Here is a 20,617-nt window from a genome sequence, read left to right as displayed (position 1 = left end):
GGGTGTACACAGTGATTTGTTTTTGTATTAAATTGTTTTTATGTTATTTCTGTGAGGTTTTTTTTTAATAATCCAATTCCCTATTTACACTACCTCTTATTACTGTGTTTGAAATGATGCATTCTTTTGGCATTAGTTTAAATAAATAGTCCTTTCTTGTATATGATCAATCTATTGATAATATTGATAGTGCTTGTTGAATTAATGAATTATAAGTAATATAACAATGGATAAGTGTTGTGTAATAAATATTAAAGTATCCGTTATTCTTTCTGTATGATAAACTCTGATTATTTAGTATAAACTTTGTCATAAATAGTAGATATTTTAAAACGAATGCAGCCATAAATATTGTATAATCCACACGGGGCCTGATTTAGACCTTGGAGGGCCCGTGGCACTTCAGGTTCGGGGGCCCCTCAACATAGAAATTAAATTACATGACAAATGAATTTTTTTTACTAATTTTATAATTATTACATTTTTTTTTATAAAGGAAGTCCTTAGTCGGGGGGCCCCTCTGTGGGGGGGGGGGGGGGTTCGCGGCAAATGCCCCCTTATAAATCTGGCACTGTAAGTGCAGTAAGGTCAATTTAAAGCCAAATGATTAAAACCAATTCAGCATTACATAATAATACTCTTTGATCATATGCTATAAACTCGGACAATTTAATATATGAATAGTGCCATACTTTTACATGGTCACACATACATGTATAATAGTAAATGTGCATTAAACCGTGTTTAGTTGTTTGAGCCGTATTTGCTGACATGTATGTAATATAAAGGACTGAACTTGAATGGTGTCATAATTGTGGATCATCTGCTTTCTAACCAAATAATTTGATACATTATTTAATTTAATTTGCAACATTTGTATATATTAGATATTTTATTAAAGTGAGTAAGTATGTTTTTGTCAAAGGTAAAATAAATATGTATATATTCATAAAGCATAGCACAATATTTCACATGAACTGTCATTATTTCCGTAAGTGTACGAGGGTGGGGAGGCAACTGCCCACCCAGTCCTGGAGAAAATCATCAAATTCGGGCAAAAACAATATAGAAATTCGGGAAAAATGAGCTGTCCTGAATACTTTTCACCGTGTATTTTCATTATTTCTACACACAATATTAGTAATCCATGTAAAAATGCATAGCCATTTGTTTGCAACGATATATACATGTAGCTATTTAGCAGTAATGCTATTTGGACTAAACGTTGTACTCCAGATTAAGGCACTTTTGTTCAATTTGGGCAAAAATCAGCCTGCCCCCTCCCCCCTATAGAAATTGGAGTCCATACGCCTATGTATATTTTCACATGTCAGTTATGCAAATTTAAATTGATGTGATCTACCAATGACAATCACAGACAATATTCCAAAATAATTTCTATTCTAGATATTTTTCATATTGTATACAATGTACATTATTGTCAGTTTTCTTAATGTCGGTTGTCCTGTCTTGTGTATGATCAGCCTATTGATAATATTCATAGTGCTTGTTGAATCAATGAATTATAACAATGGATAACAGGGCCATAGCTAGCAGGGGGGCAGGGGGGGCCAAAAAAATCCGGAAACAATTATAGAAACTTAAACAAAATTCTCTTCTTAACCATTTAAGGAGTTTTAGACTATTAACTACTCATTTGCCCCCCTAAACAAAAAATCCTAGCTACGGCCCTGGATAAGTGTGCTGTAACAGTGGGGGATCCAGAAATTCCACTTAGGGGGGTCCCAATGACATGATGCAGAATGACAAGGGAACTTTGAGAGAGGTTTGGAGGGAATCGTAAAAAATGTTTAAATTAATATATAATAAAATTATAACTGTCACATAATTTAGGGCTAGTTAATCAATGTGCTCTAGTGATGTTCTTAAACAAAGCAAACGTTGATCCACAGTTTGACAAATCCACTAGCCTTCGGTCCCTCAGCTAGTGAATGTTTGGTCTGAGCCAGTGGACATTATCAACTGTATTACTATAATACGTAGGGCACTAGCCAAAGTTTCTGTGAGGGAGAGAGACTTTCTCAAACATTTGTCGAACACTGTAAGTTTGATCAGCCAGACTTGGCTGCATCATTGTCTCCAGTGTGAAATTGGTGTCGCCTTGTAACATAACATAAATGCATTTCATAGTTAATTTAATAAGGTATTTAATTAAACCCATCTGAATGTGTATGTACTGAAACTGTGTCTGGGCATTAGGAACATTATTTGAAGTTGAAACTATTTTATGGAAGCTCCTCTGCTGCAGTTTTTTTTTTTATTCTTGGATTGTGTCAAATACAATTTCCTAGAATGTAGAGAACAAACCAGTGTAACAAAAAAATCAGCCTCCACTCAGGGGATTCGAACCATAGACTCTTATGTATGAGAGTCTGACACTCTACCATTGCCTGTTGGAAGACTTTATACCAACACTAGGCTACTGTATTCTTCATCCTCCAAGTGAAGGTATAACCCAGGGCAGTTTGACTGCTACCGGTCCGGACTGGGTTATAATTGTATACATCAGCTCCATTGAGGGAATTTTAACCATGGACACTCAATACCAGAATCCAGAGATCTACCAACTGAGCTAATGGGGAAGCAGCAGCACTTTATACCAACACTATTAAAACAGCAACATTTGGATGAAAGTTTTCAACACCAGTCTAACCCAGATTTTATATTCGGGGGGTGGAGGTGGGGGTAGACACCCACAATGCCAATATGTTGTGTTATGTGGAGACAGGCAAATATAAAAGGTGGGGGTGGAGGAATAAGAGGTGTAATTGGGGAGGGTTATGTCAGTGATTTGTTTAGCTGATTTAAAGGTTACTTTTGTTCTTCTATACATGTTTATAATATAGGACAACGTATTGAATGACACTACATGTGTATGTGGTTCTCAAGCAGAGGACGAGGCAGGTAGAGTGTGAGTGGGTGCAGTGCACCTCCACATCCTTCAGGGCTTGTGTATGACTTTTGTCTCCAGTTGCGTGTGCCATAGTGCAGGATATGATGTCTGTTGTTATATACAGCAACTACATGTATATGCAAATGTTTAATTACGGTACTTAAGTTTAATATATTTTTAGTGTTTATGTTGTTTATTTTTTACTCATTTAGATGTTTACCCCAAAAACATATTCCCCCACATAAGATTAAGCAAATTTTATGTATTAGCTGGGGATCTATATATCAGCCTCTTCTAAAATTTCAGTTCACTTAAATGTCACTCGTTCAATCCCTATTTGTATATGTCTGAGCAGCAGTTTTTGGCGAGCAGGGTATTTGTGATATACTCTTGTTTCGTTCAAATTATAACATTTCTGTTAAGTTTAAGATCGTTGAAATATGATTTTCTAAAGAAAATATCAATTTGTACACTAGATTCCATGTATATCTAATATATTTGCTGATTATAATGAATTTATTCATTGCCTTCAGATTATTGCTCAAAATGTTTTATTTCCACATAATGATGCAAAATGAAAAACACACAAATAATAATAAACCAGATTAAATCAGCTTTTGTTGTTTTGTTTTCCACCTCCAGGGTCAGGTCTTTCTTCCCATATTTTAAAGAAATGTAGTCCTGTATACATGTGTGAAGCAGTGTTATGACCAGATGGTAAGATATAATCACCATCATACCTGTTTTATAGATAACATAACTGTGACAGTCTCAGATGGTAAAGATATAACCACCATCATACCTGTTTTATAGATAACATAAATATCACAGTCTCAGATGGTAAGATATGACCACCATCATATCTGTTTTATAGATAACATAACTGTGACAGTCTCGGATGGTAAGATATAACCACCATCATACCTGTTTTATAGATAACATAACTGTGATAGTCTCAGATGGTAAGATATGACCACCATACCTGTTTTATAGATAACATAACTCACAGTCTCGGATGGTAAGATATAACCACCATCATACCTGTTTTATAGATAACATAACTGTGATAGTCTCAGATGGTAAGATATGACCACCATACCTGTTTTATAGATAACATAACTGTCAGTCTCAGATGGTAAGATATAACCACCACCATACCTGTTTTATAGATAACATAACTGACAGTCTCAGATGGTAAGATATAACCACCATCATACCTGTTTTATAGATAACAACTGATAGTCTCAGATGGTAAGATATAACCACCATCATACCTGTTTTATAGATCACATAACTCTCACAGTCTCGGATGGTAAGATATAACCACCATCATACCTGTTTTATAGATAACATAACTTGATAGTCTCAGATGGTAAGATATGACCACCATACCTGTTTTATAGATAACATAACTGTCACAGTCTCAGATGGTAAGATATAACCACTATCATACCTGTTTTATAGATAACATAACTGACGGTCTCAGATGGTAAGATATAACCACCATCATACCTGTTTTATAGATAACAACTGATAGTCTCAGATGGTAAGATATAACCACCATCATACCTGTTTTATAGATAACACAACTGTCACAGTCTCTGATGGTAAGATATGACCACCATCGTACCTGTTTTATAGATAACATAACTCTGATAGTCTCAGATGGTAAGATATAACCACCATCATACCGGTTTTATAAATAACATAACTGTCACAGTCTCGGATGGTAAGATATAACCACCATCATACCTGTTTTATAGATAACATAACTGTGATAGTCTCAGATGGTAAGATATGACCACCATCATACCTGTTTTATAGATAACATAACTGTCACAGTCTTGGATGGTAAGATATAACCACCATCATACCTGTTTTATAGATGCAATGTAACATAACTGTGATAGTCTCAGATGGTAAGATATGACCACCATACCTGTTTTATAGATAACATAACTGTCACAGTCTAAGATGGTAAGATATAACCACCATCATACCTGTTTTATAGATAACATAACTGACGGTCTCAGATGGTAAGATATAACCACCATCATACCTGTTTTATAGATAACAGCTGATAGTCTCAAATGGTAAGATATAACCACCATCATACCTGTTTTATAGATAACAACTGTGACAGTCTCTGATGGTAAGATATGACCACCATCATACCCGTTTTATAGATAACATAACTGTGATAGTCTCAGATGGTAAGATATAACCACCATCATACCCGTTTTATAGATAACATAACTGTGATAGTCTCAGATGGTAAGATATGACCACCATACCTGTTTTATAGATAACATAACTGTCACAGTCTCAGATGGTAAGATATAACCACCATCATACCTGTTTTATAGATAACATAACTGACGGTCTCAGATGGTAAGATAGAACCACCATCATACCTGTTTTATAGATAACAACTGTGACAGTCTCAGATGGTAAGATATGACCACCATACCTGTTTTATAGATAACATAACTGTCACAGTCTCGGATGGTAAGATATAACCACCATCATACCTGTTTTATAGATAACATAACTGTGATAGTCTCAGATGGTAAGATATAACCACCACCATACCTGTTTTATAGATAACATAACAGTCTTAGATGGTAAGATATGACCACCATCATACCTGTTTTATAGATAACATAACTGTGACAGTCTCAGATGGTAAGATATGACCACCATCATACCTGTTTTATAGATAACATAACTGTCAGTCTCAGATGGTAAGATATAGCCACCATCATACCTGTTTTATAGATAACAACTGTGACAGTCTCTGATGGTAAGATATGACCACCATCATACCTGTTTTATAGATAACATAACTGTGATAGTCTCAGATGGTAAGATATAACCACCATCATACCTGTTTTATAGATAACATAACTGCCACAGTCTCAGATGGTAAGATATAACCACCATCATACCTGTTTTATAGATAACATAACTGTGATAGTCTCAGATGGTAAGATATGACCACCATCATACCTGTTTTATAGATAACATAACTGTCAGTCTCAGATGGTAAGATATAACCACCATCATACCTGTTTTATAGGTAACATAACTGTCAGTCTCAGATGGTAAGATATAACCACCACCATACCTGTTTTATAGATAACATAACAGTCTTAGATGGTAAGATATGACCACCATCATACCTGTTTTATAGATAACATAACTGTCACAGTCTCAGATGGTAAGATATAACCACCACCATACCTGTTTTATAGATAACATAACAGTCTCAGATGGTAAGATATGACCACCATCATACCTGTTTTATGGATAACATAACTGTCAGTCTCAGATGGTAAGATAGAACCACCATCATACCTGTTTTATAGATAACATAACTGTGAGTCTCAGATGGTAAGATATAACCACCATCATACCTGTTTTATAGATAACATAACTGTCAGTCTCAGATTGTAAGATATAACCACCACCATACCTGTTTTATAGATAACATAACTGTCAGTCTCAGATGGTAAGATATAACCACCACCATACCTGTTTTATAGATAACATAACTGTCGGTCTCAGATGGTAAGATATAACCACCATCATACCTGTTTTATAGATAACATAACTGACAGTCTCAGATGGCAAGATATAATCACCATCATACCTGTTTTATAGATAACATAACTGTCAGTCTCTGATGGTAAGATATATGTATCAACATCATCCAGGCACATGGTCAGTAATTTAAGCAGGAACCGGGGTGGGGTCTAGATTGGCAGCAGAAATGGGTGTGGGGTCTAGACTGGCAGCAGGAACGGGGGTGTGGTCTAGACTGACAGCAGGAACGGGGGTGGGGTCTAGACTGGCAGCAGGAACTGGGGTGGGGTCTAGACTGGCAGCAGGAATGGGGGTGAGGTCTAGACTGGCAGCAGGAACGGGGGGTTGGGTCTAGACTGTGGTGACTGAAGTTTATAGTGGGGTCAAGTCATGTTCACCAGAAAAATATAAATATTGAGAAAAAAGAAAATCTGCTTGAGCAGGTACGGGTTTCAACTCCCAAACATCCCCCTGCACAGGCACCTGCCATACCAGATGGTAAAACATCCGCTCCATCCCACATTGTTTACTGTCGATATATAAATGTCTCGCTATTAAATTGTTCAACATCATTTATTATTAGGTAAGCCACTGCCGATTGCAGCAGAGAAAACCGCTTGATTTGACAAAAGGAAGGAAGGAAATGTTTTATTTAACGACTCACTCAACACGTTATTTACGGTTATATGTTGTCAGTCATATGGTTAAGAACCACACAGATATTGAGAGAAAACCAGCTGTCACCACTTCATGGGCTGCTCTTTTTTTTTTTATTAGCAGCAAGGGATCTTTTATATGCACCATCCCACAGACAGGATAGTACATACCACAGACTTTGTTACACCAGTTGTGAACTAGCTGGAACGAGAAATAGCCCAATGGGTCCACTGATGGGGATCGATCCCACACCGACAGCACATCAAGCGAACGCTTTACCACTGGGCTAAGTCACGCCCTTGACAAAAGGAAGTAAGTGTGAAACTGTCATCCTGAAATGTTTCATGGAGAAACTCAAAGTTGTGTGACCAGCGACAATTACTTCCTTCCTATTGTTAGCAGGATAGACATGCAAAGTACTGTTATTAATACTATTTTATAAAACAGGAAAAACAAAGTCAGTTATATGTACATGCACATTTATTAATTTTGCATCTGTCATCTGGAACAGAACGGCATCTTGTGACACAATCATAAGATGGTTTGTTGTGCAAATGCAATAATAATAAAAATTAATTATAAAAGTGAATGTGCGACATGATTTACAAACACAAACGAAAAACTAATTTATTTTCATATACAGCGAGACCTCTCAAACCTGAACCCTCAGTAAAGCAGAATTACATCGAAACCTGACATTTTACAGAGTTCCTTTTTAAATATCAGTAAAGATTTTTTACTTTGGTCCCACGGGTGTCCGGTTTAGAGAGATTTCAACGTATTTTGAAAATCTAAATCTGGAGAAAATGCAATTGAATTTGAGCAATGAATATGCACACACCCATCACCGTTTATTCCCCCCATATCCTGAAAATTATCACTGTTCGTTTTGAACACCTCGGCAAACAGAAAAAGCAACCCAAATATGCCAACTGTTAATACTTTCAAAGAATAATACACACTTTCACAGAGCATTGAAATAAACTATTTACAAATCATATGGAATTTATTGTGTATTGTCATGGACACCTGCATCATGTAATGCATGCCACCTGAGCATAATGAGTGTTACGTTGTTATAAAAATCAGGTCCAGTGCTTACTTAACTTTTAAAACCTCTAGGGACTAAGGTCCGCTTTCCTTTAACACAAGTTTTATTGATATAAAAATAAGTCTGTTTTTGTTTAACGACACCACTAGAGCACAGTTATATTATAATCATTGGCTAGTGGATGTCAAACATTTGGAAACTTTGACATAGTAGTAAAATATCTTTTATATGCACAATCCCAGACAGGACAGCACATACCACAGTCTTTGATATACCGGTAGTAGTGCACTGGCTGGAATGAGAAATAGCCCAATGAGTCCACCGATGAAGATCGATCATAACCCGACTGCATATCAGGCGAGCACTTTACCACTGGACTACGAGCCACTTTTATTGATATAGTGAATGTACCTTGTACTTAGTACCTTTTCCATATATACAATTTTATGCGCGAGTATTCAGTGTGCTAAAAAAAAAAGTCTATGATCGATCGATGGATGAGTAATTTGTTTGTGTGGTGACGTCATAATGCAAAAGATTTACTTAGATAAAATTTTGATATTCAACTGATATTTCAATGTGCTCTAGTGGTGTCGTTAAACAAAACAAAACAACTTTTACAAGTTAAAGGTACACTTTAACAAAATCAAACTATCTATTAATCCGCGTGCGTAGAATCATGGTAAAGGAAAGTGGGCCTATAGCTGCCACAGAGTTTAGACACTGTAATGTCAAGGCACCTCCATACAAACTATGTGCAGCAAGTCACAATTTACTACAACATTTACTTAAGGACTAACCCAAGTTCATTTATCATTTGTTGTCAAAAAGAGCAGAATGCTGTTTAAACCTTTTGCACATTGATAACTAGAATTGTGAATGGTTGTGTACATGATGAAATGGCTCTAAGATAAAATGAAATGTCAAGTAGTAATACCAAGGATAAGCAGCCAATGCCCCCACCCCCTTAAAAAATTCAAATGCCCCTTTTTTATCCATTTTTTTTACAATTTTCATTCCATAATTCCATATTTTTTTTTATATATTAAAGTGCTTTTTTCAGGGGTTAGCCATTTTGTCCTTGGTCCCCTCCCTAAAATATCTCCTGGGTCTACCCATTGTTGATAAAACAAACCAAGAGGGAGTATTTTAAACCTTGTGACGGGTTCTGCTAAATAATACATTATTATTTTCCTTTGCTGAATCTGACATGAAATTTCTTAGTTAATAATTGCATCACCTCTAAATCCTTATTATCTGCAGAGAAAACAATCAAGATACCAAGACATTGCCTTCAATTTCTAGTCATCATTTCAGCAACCAAGTACAGGCATCACATCATACACATTCTATGGCAAGATAAATCTTTTTACTTTGCTTGTCATTTAAATGTGTCACCTACCATAAACATTTTCCATGATTAGCATCCATAGGTGCAACTATAAACCAAATTTTATTGACCTAGGACTCATAGTTTGAGAGAAACTGATGTAAACATGAAACTTAACGTTAAATGTTTAAACATCTCCGTCATCAGAAAAGTATTATCTATATCTCGCCTTTTTTTATTTTAAAGGCAAGACAAACATGGCAGCAGCCAGCACTGCACTTATTGTCAAGCACACAAGCTGTAACATCCATCAAGCAATTCTCCAGTTACTGACAGAACTGGTGTTGTTTTTCGTCCATCTCGAAGGTGAAGAATTCCATGTAATATCAAACTGTCTCATTAGCCCAGCACCATCTTGAGAAGGATTACTACAATGTTTATGCCTATCAATGGAACTGAAAGACAAAAACAAAACCACATCAGTTTGGTAAATTAGAGAATTATAAAACTACGGCATTCGAAATAAGCACTTGTCCGTTTGTCCTGACAAGTAAAAATCTGCTCGGACAAGCAAAATGTACCTTAATGGTTGTCCAGTGGACAAGTCAAAATGTTCAGCGCAGTCTCATTTTGAGCAATCACAAACATCTTCCTTGTGCTCGAATAAAACAAACCAGGTATTTGGATAAGTGAAAATATTGGCAAACAATTAGATTTTTAGATGTATTTGTCAGGTGGACTAGTGAAAAATGCTGCTTATTTCTATCACTGAACTACAGGTACATTAAAAATTTTAACATTTACAAAATCTAGTTAAAAAGATTAACAGTTTTTGGCATGAGTTCTTTTGCAGATGTTTTTTCTGACAAAAGACTCAATGAATAGGTAGCAATGGCTGTCTATTTCCTAATGATAAGACCAATTAAATAATAAAAAGGGGGCATTGCTATCTATAGGGACATGTGCTAGATGGTTTGTCTAGTACAACTTTCTGGCACCATTCTACTAGTCATTATACTAGAAATTCATGTGTGCACATATGGAAAATGTTTCATATTAGAGGTCTTTCTCTTACCACTATAAAGCCAATGAGTATTTTTATGTAATTAAAATGGATAACTGTGTGAAGCCATCACTAAGATTATGACAATGAATGTACATACACACGTGTACGTTATGATCAGTTTTAAACTCTTACTTTAGCTGATTAGTGTACACGTACATACATAAATGTATCACCTTCATTCCCAGCAATATACCATTCAAGGATTGTCTTTTATTTATTTTACGTTCATTGGGTTATGAACAGAAAAAATTTATCTGAAAACTGTGTGAATCAGCAAAGCTGCATGTTCATGCATAAGTTTGCAGATGAGTGTTTTTGTTCATACACAGATGAACATAAAAGAAAAAACAGACAATCCTTATAATTAAATTTGAAACATGCTATAAATAATGACACTTATTTTATTTTAAATTATTGTTTGGTTCTTAATAATAATGCTCAATAAGACAAAGTACGAATATAAAGTGACGTTATTTTTATGTTCATCGACAAATTATCAAACTCGTGTTGCTACAGCTGGACCAATGGGATCATGTTAAATTGTGATAAATGTATTGGAAAGTTATTTATATTGACATACATACAGATCACATGAATGAATAGTCATTGAATACTCACATCTCATAACTGTGCGAATAGAACGAATAAGATTTAAAAGCTGAGTCTTTGTACCAGGACTTTCACCAAAACCTCGCTGGTCTGAACCCAAGCCAACTGAAATAATTAGAAAATAAATACTGGTATATATATATGTCCAATTAATTAAAAGTATAAAAGTCAGTGGCAGATCCAGAAAGTCCATTTAGGGGCATGAGGTGACATGAGGTGGAATGCCAGGGGAACTTTGGGGGAGATTTGGAGGGGGATCGTAAAAAAAAAGAAAATTAATATATAATAAAATTATAACCATCGCAAAATTTAGTGGTGTGGGTGGGGGGGGGGGGGGCGGGCTCCTCTAGATCTGCCTCTGAAAATATTTAAATGTCAATCAAGTATTTATCTGTTCAAAAATACACATATACATACTGTGATGTGTCACTATTTCATGAATTAACACTGTGCATGTATTGTTACTGTTATAAAGGTCCATACAATTCATCAACCTTTGTACACCGGCCTCGGTGGCGTCGTGGCAGGCCATCGATCTACAGGCTGGTAGGTACTGGGTTCGGATCCCAGTCGAGGCATGGGATTTTTAATCCAGATACCGACTCCAAACCCTGAGTGAGTGCTCCGCAAGGCTCAATGGGTAGGTGTAAACCACTTGCACCGACCAGTGATCCATAACTGGTTCAACAAAGGCCATGGTTTGTGTTATCCTGCCTGTGGGAAGCGCAAATAAAAGATCCCTTGCTGCCTGTCGTAAAAAGAGTAGCCTATGTGGCGACAGCGGGTTTCCTCTAAAAACAGTGTCAGAATGACCATATGTTTGACGTCCAATAGCCGATGATAAGATAAAAAATCAATGTGCTCTAGCGGCGTCGTTAAATAAAACAAACTTTACTTTCAACCTTTGTACAATGGACAGAACCAGAGATGCTTGGGTCATAGTTCTAACTGAACCACCTCCGAGGAACCAGTGGGTTTTTCCCATCCCAACTTTCTGAATCATGTTCGTTGTGCATAATAATGAAATTCAAGACATGCTAATTCCTAATTTCCTACACATGTTTAGCTGCACGTTCATCAAACCATCTTCACATTAAAAAAGGTATCTATAATTGTGTACATCGGTTATCTGAATAGTACATAATGTAATTAAAAAATCTGTGTGTGTCATAATTATATTTCTATAGCAGTGCTCCTGAAATGTTTTAATAACTCTATTCCTGAAAAGGAAAACAAGTCACAGACATGATTGTGCACCCTATCAAAAAAACCTGATTTTACTTGAACATAGCGATGATAACACAGACTGAGAGATGGCCACTCATTAAATATTATAACTAGCAGAACATAAAAAATTGGTACTGGAATATTTTAAAAGCAGAAATATGTTTTATAATGGAAAACAATCATGTCTGAAGTCGGACTACACTAATGAACCAAGCATAAAATTAGAAGAAAACATTATTGGTTTATTGATTCATTTTTGCTGTGACATTCTCTACATTTAAATGTATCGGTTACTTCATACATTAATAATGCTTGGTTTTCAATCGCCTTAGCATTTTGATGAGTGCAATTTTTCACTCTCCTAATTTTATTTTTTTGAGGTGTGTGATTTTTCATTCGACATGGTTTTCCAAAAGCCAAGTTCTGTGTTAACACAATTTTATTACCCAAGTTCAATCGCGGTACAAAGATGTGTAGCAGCAATATCTGATGTTGGTCCCACACAGTGCGGACAGCATATCATTTTCTTTTCCTTTTTTTTTTTTTCAATTTACAGCTCCGAGAAAAAAAAAAGTTATTTATCTTTACAAATATTAACATATTTTATCTACAATAATTATAAAAAACAGTTAGAGTAAAATTTTGTTTTGCTTAACAACACAGCTAGAGAAAATTGATTTATTAATCATCGACTATTGGATGTCAAACATTTAGTAATTCTGACAGTCTTAGAGTGTCACAAGTCAAGGGTAATCAGAGCAGAATGTGATTTGAAAGTAATTATTTGTAGATTTACTATACTATGTTTATTAGTACACATGTGGTATTTTTAGTTGTACACATGAAGTTTATAGTATAATACTTATTATCAATTATACGGTAATACAGGTGGTACAGTTGAGAGAAATGGAATACATTAGTCATAGCTTGGATCGTGAAACTAAAGGTTTCTTGGTATGGGATTAATTAGGCAAGGTAGGAATTTGTATTGTTATAGCTTGTAGCAGGAGTGAGTGGATGGTAACTGAAAAGCTGACTGTGTGAATAAAAGAGATGACTTAGTTATTGTTTGGGACAGTGTGATTTATTTTTGAGAGAGAATAGTGAACAAGAGTTGTGCAAGTTGGACAGAAGTTTGTGAAAGACTTTGGTGTTTATAGTTTGGGTTAAGGCTTAACCGTAAGTAATTAAATACTTGATATTTAGTATGTATTGTTATTTTGTAATGGATATAAAACATAATTGTATTATGTTAAAGTGTAGTAGTATGGTAATGACATATTAATTTTATAAAGATGTGGATAATGAATATTTAGTATAACTTGTATAATGTGGACATTGAGTAAAGAGATGAAGTTGATTGGTATATAAAGTGGATGGAATAATAAGGTGTTACATCATAGTAATTAAGTGTATCTTGGTTACAGCACTGTAAGAGGTATCTGTTCTAGATGGTACAGAAGTAGTGTTTACTGAGAGATGTAGAGATGGCTTGCTTGTGTGGAGATGTATCCAGCGTTATAGAGATGGCTTGCCTGGATAAAGATGTGGCTGAGAGTTGAGCTTGTGGAGGTGTGGTGATTCGCGGAGGAGTGGTACACAAGAGAGTGTAGTGTGTGGTGGTAATGTGGAAATGAAGTTCCATGTGTGGGCTATTTTATTAGCCATGTTCGGGTAACATAAAAACAACGGATTGTTGTTTTGTAATTTTATTATTATACTGTGCAAGTATAATAATGGAGGTGTGGTGAATGCGGAAGGTGAAGAGGTATAATATCCGCCCGGTCCCCTCCATTATTATTTTTAGTTAGGGTTGAGGGTTAGGGTTAGGGTTAGGGTTGGGGTTATGGCTGGGGTTAGGGCTAGGGTTGGGGTTAGGGTTGGAGTTAGGGTTAGGGTTAGGGGAAGGGGGAACCGGGCGGATATTTTTCCGGTGAAGAGAAGGATGAGTTGTGCAATTAGTTCATAATTGTATTAGTTAACAACGTGCTCATGTATGTGTTGAAACATTAGCAGTGATAGTTTATAATGGAAGAAAGTAGTATGTGCAATACTGCTTAATTAGTTAATATAAATAAGTGACTTTGGGTGTTATAAAAGAACTGTTTTAATGAAGATATATGAAGTCATAAGTGGACATTGATATCTTATTTTGAATACGTAATATTTTAAATATTACGTGGTGCTATATGTGATGTGATATATACTTAATACATTGAGTAGTATTTGTGTGTAATTAATATTGAGTAGTGTGGTGATCATCTGTACTAAATTGGTGACTGGTGAAATTTGTTAAATGTGTGATGGAGAGAAAGGTTTGGGTGTGAGGGGTTGTGTTAGTGTGCATTGATGTATGATGAATAGGCCTATGGTTTGAGTAATGATTGAAATGTGTGAGTGTATATGATTATTATTTGCTGATGTAAATAAATGTAGCAAACTTATATTGGTGTTATGTGTTGTTTCTTTTAGTTATCTAATCACTTGTGAAATAGTCTACATTTTTCTATTACTAGCAAGAGATCAATATATCATCATCCCAATGGCAGAGCTGGCACATACTACGATTGTTTACATACCTAAAATGAAAAACAGCACAATGCAATTGCCCGCCTGGCCACATCCTAAAATTTTAACTCTCAAATTTCACTTGCCCACAAAAAAATTAACTCGTCCCAAACTGTAAGCAATTTAAATCAAAATTTAAACTGTATTTGTCAAACAATTTCACATCATACAAAACACTTGTAAGCACTGTATTACTAAATATGTTTATTATTTACCTTATTTTAGAATCATCATCGAAATTATGCTACTTTGGTGGGGGGTTTTTTTGGAGGGGGGGGGGGGGTTGTTTTGTTTTGTTTGTTTTGACGGGGGGGGGGGGGGTGGAGGGTCATAACAGACGAGTGTACCAAAGAGATCTTTTGTTTTTAAATATTAAAATAAAACCTCATGATGAATTCTACTTGTAAAATAAAGGACACTGCATTTCAGGTTTTCCTTAGAAACTCCAGCGTTTGTAGTGCAGAGCGCACATTAGCAAATTGAAAATGGCGGGGCAATTTTTTATGTTGTTGTGGGAAGATTTATTTTGTTAATAATGATGTTAGTAATTCAATCGGGATTTAGTGAGTAAGGTAAGTTATACATTTTTTGTTTGTGTGTCCATTTGTTGCACTATTTCGGTTGAGAAACGGTTGAAACATGGTGCCACAAGTTTTTGAATACCAGCTATATAATGTATGTAGGATATGACTAAGTAACAATATCTGGACGTAGAAAGAACCACACTTTCTATGTCACTTTGGGCTACGGCATTTGGCGTTCTTGATGTGAGTCAGACACACAGACTCATTCGGATACTGCTTAGATCCCATTACAAATTTTCCTGCATGCACCTACTCACTGTTCTTTAACATTTAGTCAATTAAATGTTAATTACATGTACATTTATACATCAAGTTAATTGGGAAACAAATGCAAAAATTTGCAGATGGACAACCTAATTTCGTAATACGAAACACTGCCACTTTTGTGAAAAAAACCCAGACCGTGCTGTGGGAATTCCCTGACCTATTTTTACGTCACACATGTGTAGCATGAGCTCACATAAAGCAAAAAATAACTTTACAAAGAGTCTACTTATTCATTTTATCATGCAACCATGCTTCCTATTGACCTAATAAACCCTACCTGATAATTCGAAGTGTTATCATGTCACTAGGAAGTGTTATCATGTCACTAGGAAATGAGTTGTGCGTACGACAAATGTTTGCTCAATTTTAAGGTAGATCGTTTTCTAATTTTGATCTGCATAAATAAATATAACATTTACGCTTCCTGTAACATCAAATTACCTCTTATTTTTCAATTCTCCATTATTCGCTCTCATTCGGAACTAGCCAGCGTTTTTAATTAAACATTTTGAAACAAAAATGCAAGGAGCTTCCTGCAAAGAATGTTTACATTGGGAACAGTGTCTGACGTCACAGTCATTAGCAGGCAGTGATGTAGATCTTCAGGTCACACATAAACTTGAATTAATTTTCACAGAAAAAGGTACAACAATTGTAATGTGACACAACAGACTTTGAAATATAATCAAAGTATTTTATTTAAAATTTGGAAACATAACTTTTAGGCTGGCTATGCCATTCCCAAGATGCTTTTGGGCACCTGCTATTGTCCAACTTCTGGAAGTAGTTTTTACACGATAAAACTAAATTTCTATACCGCTTTTGACTGAAACATATGACAAAAATATCACTTGAAAGGGGTTGCATGATAAAAAAAATATCAGGTTACTACGTTTTGATATCGTGGTTATTTGGCTCGGTTCGATAACGGTGTAACAGGCTCGCTGAAGATCGCCTGTTACATCGTTATCTAAACCAAATAACCACGATATCAAAATGTAGTAACCTGATATTCTATATTTAGTAACGTGCTGGATCGTAACGTTCTAAACAGCTTTTTCTCGATCATTCAACGTTTTTGGCAATTAAATACCATGAAAAAAAAGACCGTAATTTCTTAAATGCCCTCAAAGACGTGTGCCTACTTCCTGTCAAATATAGTCCCAAGTTCAGCCAATGTTTGCGAACTAATTGATTGGTTCCCAATGTGGCCATTTGGTTTACTGTGAAACGCATAAACCAGTCTAGCGGATGTTTTTCCACTCGGTCTGACTAAACGCAGCTCAGTACTCGATATAATAATTATGGAAAACGAAAGTTCGGTTTCGTGATTTTACCAACACGCTATCGACACGGTGCCAAGCTGTGAAATCGTGAACAACGCTTGCTGCAGACTACAGAATTACAAAAATGGCAAGTGTAGGCTACAAATGGGATAAAGAGGCAGTTTGTGTTCAGAAATTTTTGTATAATATCCGCCCGGTCCCCTCCATTATTATTTTTAGTTAGGGTTGAGGGTTAGGGTTAGGGTTGGGGTTGGGGTTGGGGTTATGGCTGGGGTTAAGGTTAGGGTTAGGGTTAGGGTTAGGGGGGACCGGGCGGATATTTTTCCGAAATTTTGGTTGCCCGGCGGATGACTGAATTGTAATATTTACTCGTCCAAGCAAATTTTTACTCGTCTGGGGCGAGTGGACAAGTACTTTTGGCCAGCCCTGGACTGGGATCGATCCTAGACCGATCGCGCATCAGCCTCAGATATGTGCTTTTAGTGGTAAAGTTTACCACTAGGCTACCTTTAAAATAGTTAAATATATCATATTCATGATACTGATAGCTTAATAAGAACACTCAGTTACACTGTAAATGCCTGAATGAATGTATCTGTGCAAGGGACTGCAGAGACCCCAAGCTGGCCCTATTTAACAGCATTGAATGATTGATTGAATTTGATTATAGTACTGTAACAAATCTGTATATTTCCAATACTTTCCTGAATAATCTGATTTGTTGTCTGTCCTTTTTCTACTTATGTTTGGTTTCTTAATTTTATTCTTGGTTTCTGAACTTCTTATACTAACATCTTCTAGCACCCTATTAGCACTTTAATCAGCCTTCTATGAATCAGATTATTGATGGGTAAAGTTACAGGAACGATCATTCAGATCCATTGATTTTCCAAACAGTGGCATGAGACCATATAATATTGTAATGTTTAGGCTTGGATTTTATAGTTAATATTATGTTGTGTAATATTTTGGGAGGGGTTAAACAATAATAATGTTATATTGTATTTTGGGATATCATTTGAGAAGATAATTAAGTTAGAATTGTTTATTTTATTTACGTAATTTTTGTTGTAGCGATGTATAATTTTCGGCAATATTCGGCTATAATTAAGTTTGTCGTTAATCTTCATTATTTCTACGAAGAATTGTTATGATAGGTTAACCAATCGTCATGTCCGATTAATGTCATGTCATTAATTTGGACCAATGAGAGCCATTCCATGTATTAATGCTAGATTTGTCCATCCGTTTACTCACTTCTGACTTTCCAACCACAGGTACATGTGTGTTTGTTGATTGTGGGTTTTTTTATGTGTAGATTTTGAATGGCTCTCTCTCACTCGGTTATTCCAAATTGTGTTTTAGATTTATTATGTGAGAACCGACAATGATAAGCTATTTATTTATTATGTAATTCATTAACTAAATGGTAGTGTATTTTTGTTAGTTGTCACCGTCTCGCATTGCATTACCGTAAACCTTAAAATTATTGTTAGGCATATTTTGCATTGACACTTGAGAGGTTACTAAAGTATTTTTGAAAGAAGATTATTGGAATTTCGGAGAGAGGAATGGAGTGAAGGAAATATTATTTCTGTCTCGTAAATTACCAAGTATTCCACGTTTGGGAATCTTGTGGTTTCACGAGTGGAAATGAATGTTTAGGTACGTTTTCGATGGATTTTCATTCTCTTAGAATAAACAAATGGTAATCCATATTGGGATTCTTAATGTTTCATTGGCGGGGAATTGAATGGTGGTTGAGTTGTGCGAAATTTGAATAATTATTATGTAACCTGTATCTCTCAATGTCAATCATGAAATCTATTAAAAATCTTAATTATTTTGCTGGTTAACTGTAATTGTTTTTATGATCTATTGACACCCTTGAGTAAACACTGTGAAAAAGGACGACTTATGTGATTATTGTATTAGTTAGTGAGAATGGTTAATCATGAGTTTACATATTAAAATGTGAGTTTTGGAAGTCTACGACCGAAAGGGGTAGCCGAACCCAGCAAGGCATTTTTAGAACTGTATTTAATTCGATTCTAGCACCGGTCTATAAGTGGGCACGTGCTGAGAAAGCGAAATCGTTACAGTACGCAATAAATGCCATGGCACAAGGCTACCCCTAACTTACACCCGATGCTAGATTTTAACCTTGGTATTTACATTTTGAAAGAAATCGTTCTTCATGAAGGATACAGACGGCATTCAAACATAAAATCATCGCTTCGATCAACGAATAAAATGTAAACGCCATGTTGGCATCGGAAGTATTAGTCTGCAATTTCCGGGTTTTTCTTTTCTTTTGTATTGATATTCGACTTTCGTCAGTTGCGCACCCTCTTTGATGTGCCAACGTATCAATTCAATTCGTATTGCCGATAACATTAATAATAATAATAATAATAATAATAATAATAACTTTATTTAATGAGGGTGGCAGGTTTAGCACAAGCTAATCTTCCACTTGGCCCTCAACACTACATTGAAACACTGTAAAGGAAAATACATATATACTAAGTACTATACTATAATAATAAATGCATACATACATATTGACTAGAGAAAACTTATATTTAACAGACATCTGTTAGTTGTCAATATTTCACACTAAAGTCTCAAAACATAATTATTATATAGAATAAAAACTAATCAGCCAAATAAACGTCCATGAGATATTGTTTCAGGCTGCATTTAACGTTCGCAACTGACTTCTGGTGTCTAATATCAAGGGGTATTGTATTCCATATCTGAACACCTGAGTAACTGAAGGATTTTTTATATAGTTCAGTATGAGGTCTTGGTAGCTGAAGTTTGTTTTTGTTAGAGGATCTTAGGTTATAATTACAGGTTTCAGATATTGGGGTAAGGAGAGATGTAATGTATTCTGGGTAGAAGCCATTTAGTGTTTTTTTTTTTTTTTTTTTTTTTTTTTTTTCTTTATATACCATTATGCCGATGTGGTATTTTATTCTGTCATGCAAAGGTAAAATATTTAGTTCCCTGAACATGTCTTTAGATGGAGTTATTAATGGTTTGTTTAAAATTATTCTCATTGCACGTTTTTGCATTTTTAGAATTTGAACCAGTTGTTCCTTAGCACAGTGTCCCCAAACAGTAGCAGCAAAGTCGAGAATTGGAACAACGTATGCATTATAGAAAACTGTTTTGGCAGCTTGATTTAAGTATATATTAAGTCTCCTGAGAATTGAGATAGTCGAGGCCTGTTTTGAGATCACTTTTCTAATGTGTACTGTCCAGTTCAGTGACTCATCTATATAAACACCAAGCACCTTTTGCGATTTTACTGCATTAAGTTTTTCATTGTTTAGTGTGATTTGTATTGAGTGCTGCCTGGCTATTTTATATGTTGTACTTACTAACATACAAGTTGTTTTCTGAAGATTAAGAGCCATATTGTTATTTGTGCACCACTTTTGAATGCCCAATAAATCCACCTGCAA

The 20,617-nt window shown here is 35.4% G+C and overlaps 1 protein-coding gene and 1 long non-coding RNA gene across 2 annotated transcripts; one reads left to right on the top strand and one right to left on the bottom strand.

Moving 5' to 3' along the window:
- Nucleotides 1-7,621: 7,621 nt before the first annotated feature.
- On the bottom strand, nt 7,622-19,446 carry LOC121383947 (immediate early response 3-interacting protein 1-like). The gene is made up of 3 exons (XM_041514059.1): nt 19,320-19,446; nt 11,222-11,317; nt 7,622-9,992 (listed from the first exon to the last, which is right to left on the bottom strand). The coding sequence occupies exons 1-3, from the start codon at nt 19,408-19,410 to the stop codon at nt 9,937-9,939; spliced, it is 243 nt and encodes an 80-aa protein (XP_041369993.1). The 5' UTR covers nt 19,411-19,446; the 3' UTR covers nt 7,622-9,936.
- LOC121383953 lies at nt 13,082-14,883 on the top strand. The gene is made up of 2 exons (XR_005959316.1): nt 13,082-14,207; nt 14,381-14,883. It is a non-coding gene; the product is annotated as an uncharacterized LOC121383953 (long non-coding RNA).
- Nucleotides 19,447-20,617: the final 1,171 nt, after the last annotated feature.

This window comes from Gigantopelta aegis, chromosome 2 (genome assembly GCF_016097555.1).
Source record: "Gigantopelta aegis isolate Gae_Host chromosome 2, Gae_host_genome, whole genome shotgun sequence".
In the NCBI taxonomy this organism is placed as follows: domain Eukaryota; kingdom Metazoa; phylum Mollusca; class Gastropoda; order Neomphalida; family Peltospiridae; genus Gigantopelta; species Gigantopelta aegis.
This window is presented reverse-complemented; position numbering and strand designations above follow the sequence as displayed.

Bases quoted from the DNA above. Each gene is read 5' to 3' on its own strand.
- LOC121383947 (XM_041514059.1), bottom strand. From the start codon at position 19,410: ATGGCGTTTACATTTTATTCGTTGATCGAAGCGATGATTTTATGTTTG. The intron at 11,318-19,319 runs GTAAATACCAAG...TAATTATTTCAG, and splicing joins AGAACGATTTCTTTCAAAAT to TTGGCTTGGGTTCAGACCAG. The intron at 9,993-11,221 runs GTGAGTATTCAA...TTTGTCTTTCAG, and splicing joins TATTCGCACAGTTATGAGAT to TTCCATTGATAGGCATAAAC.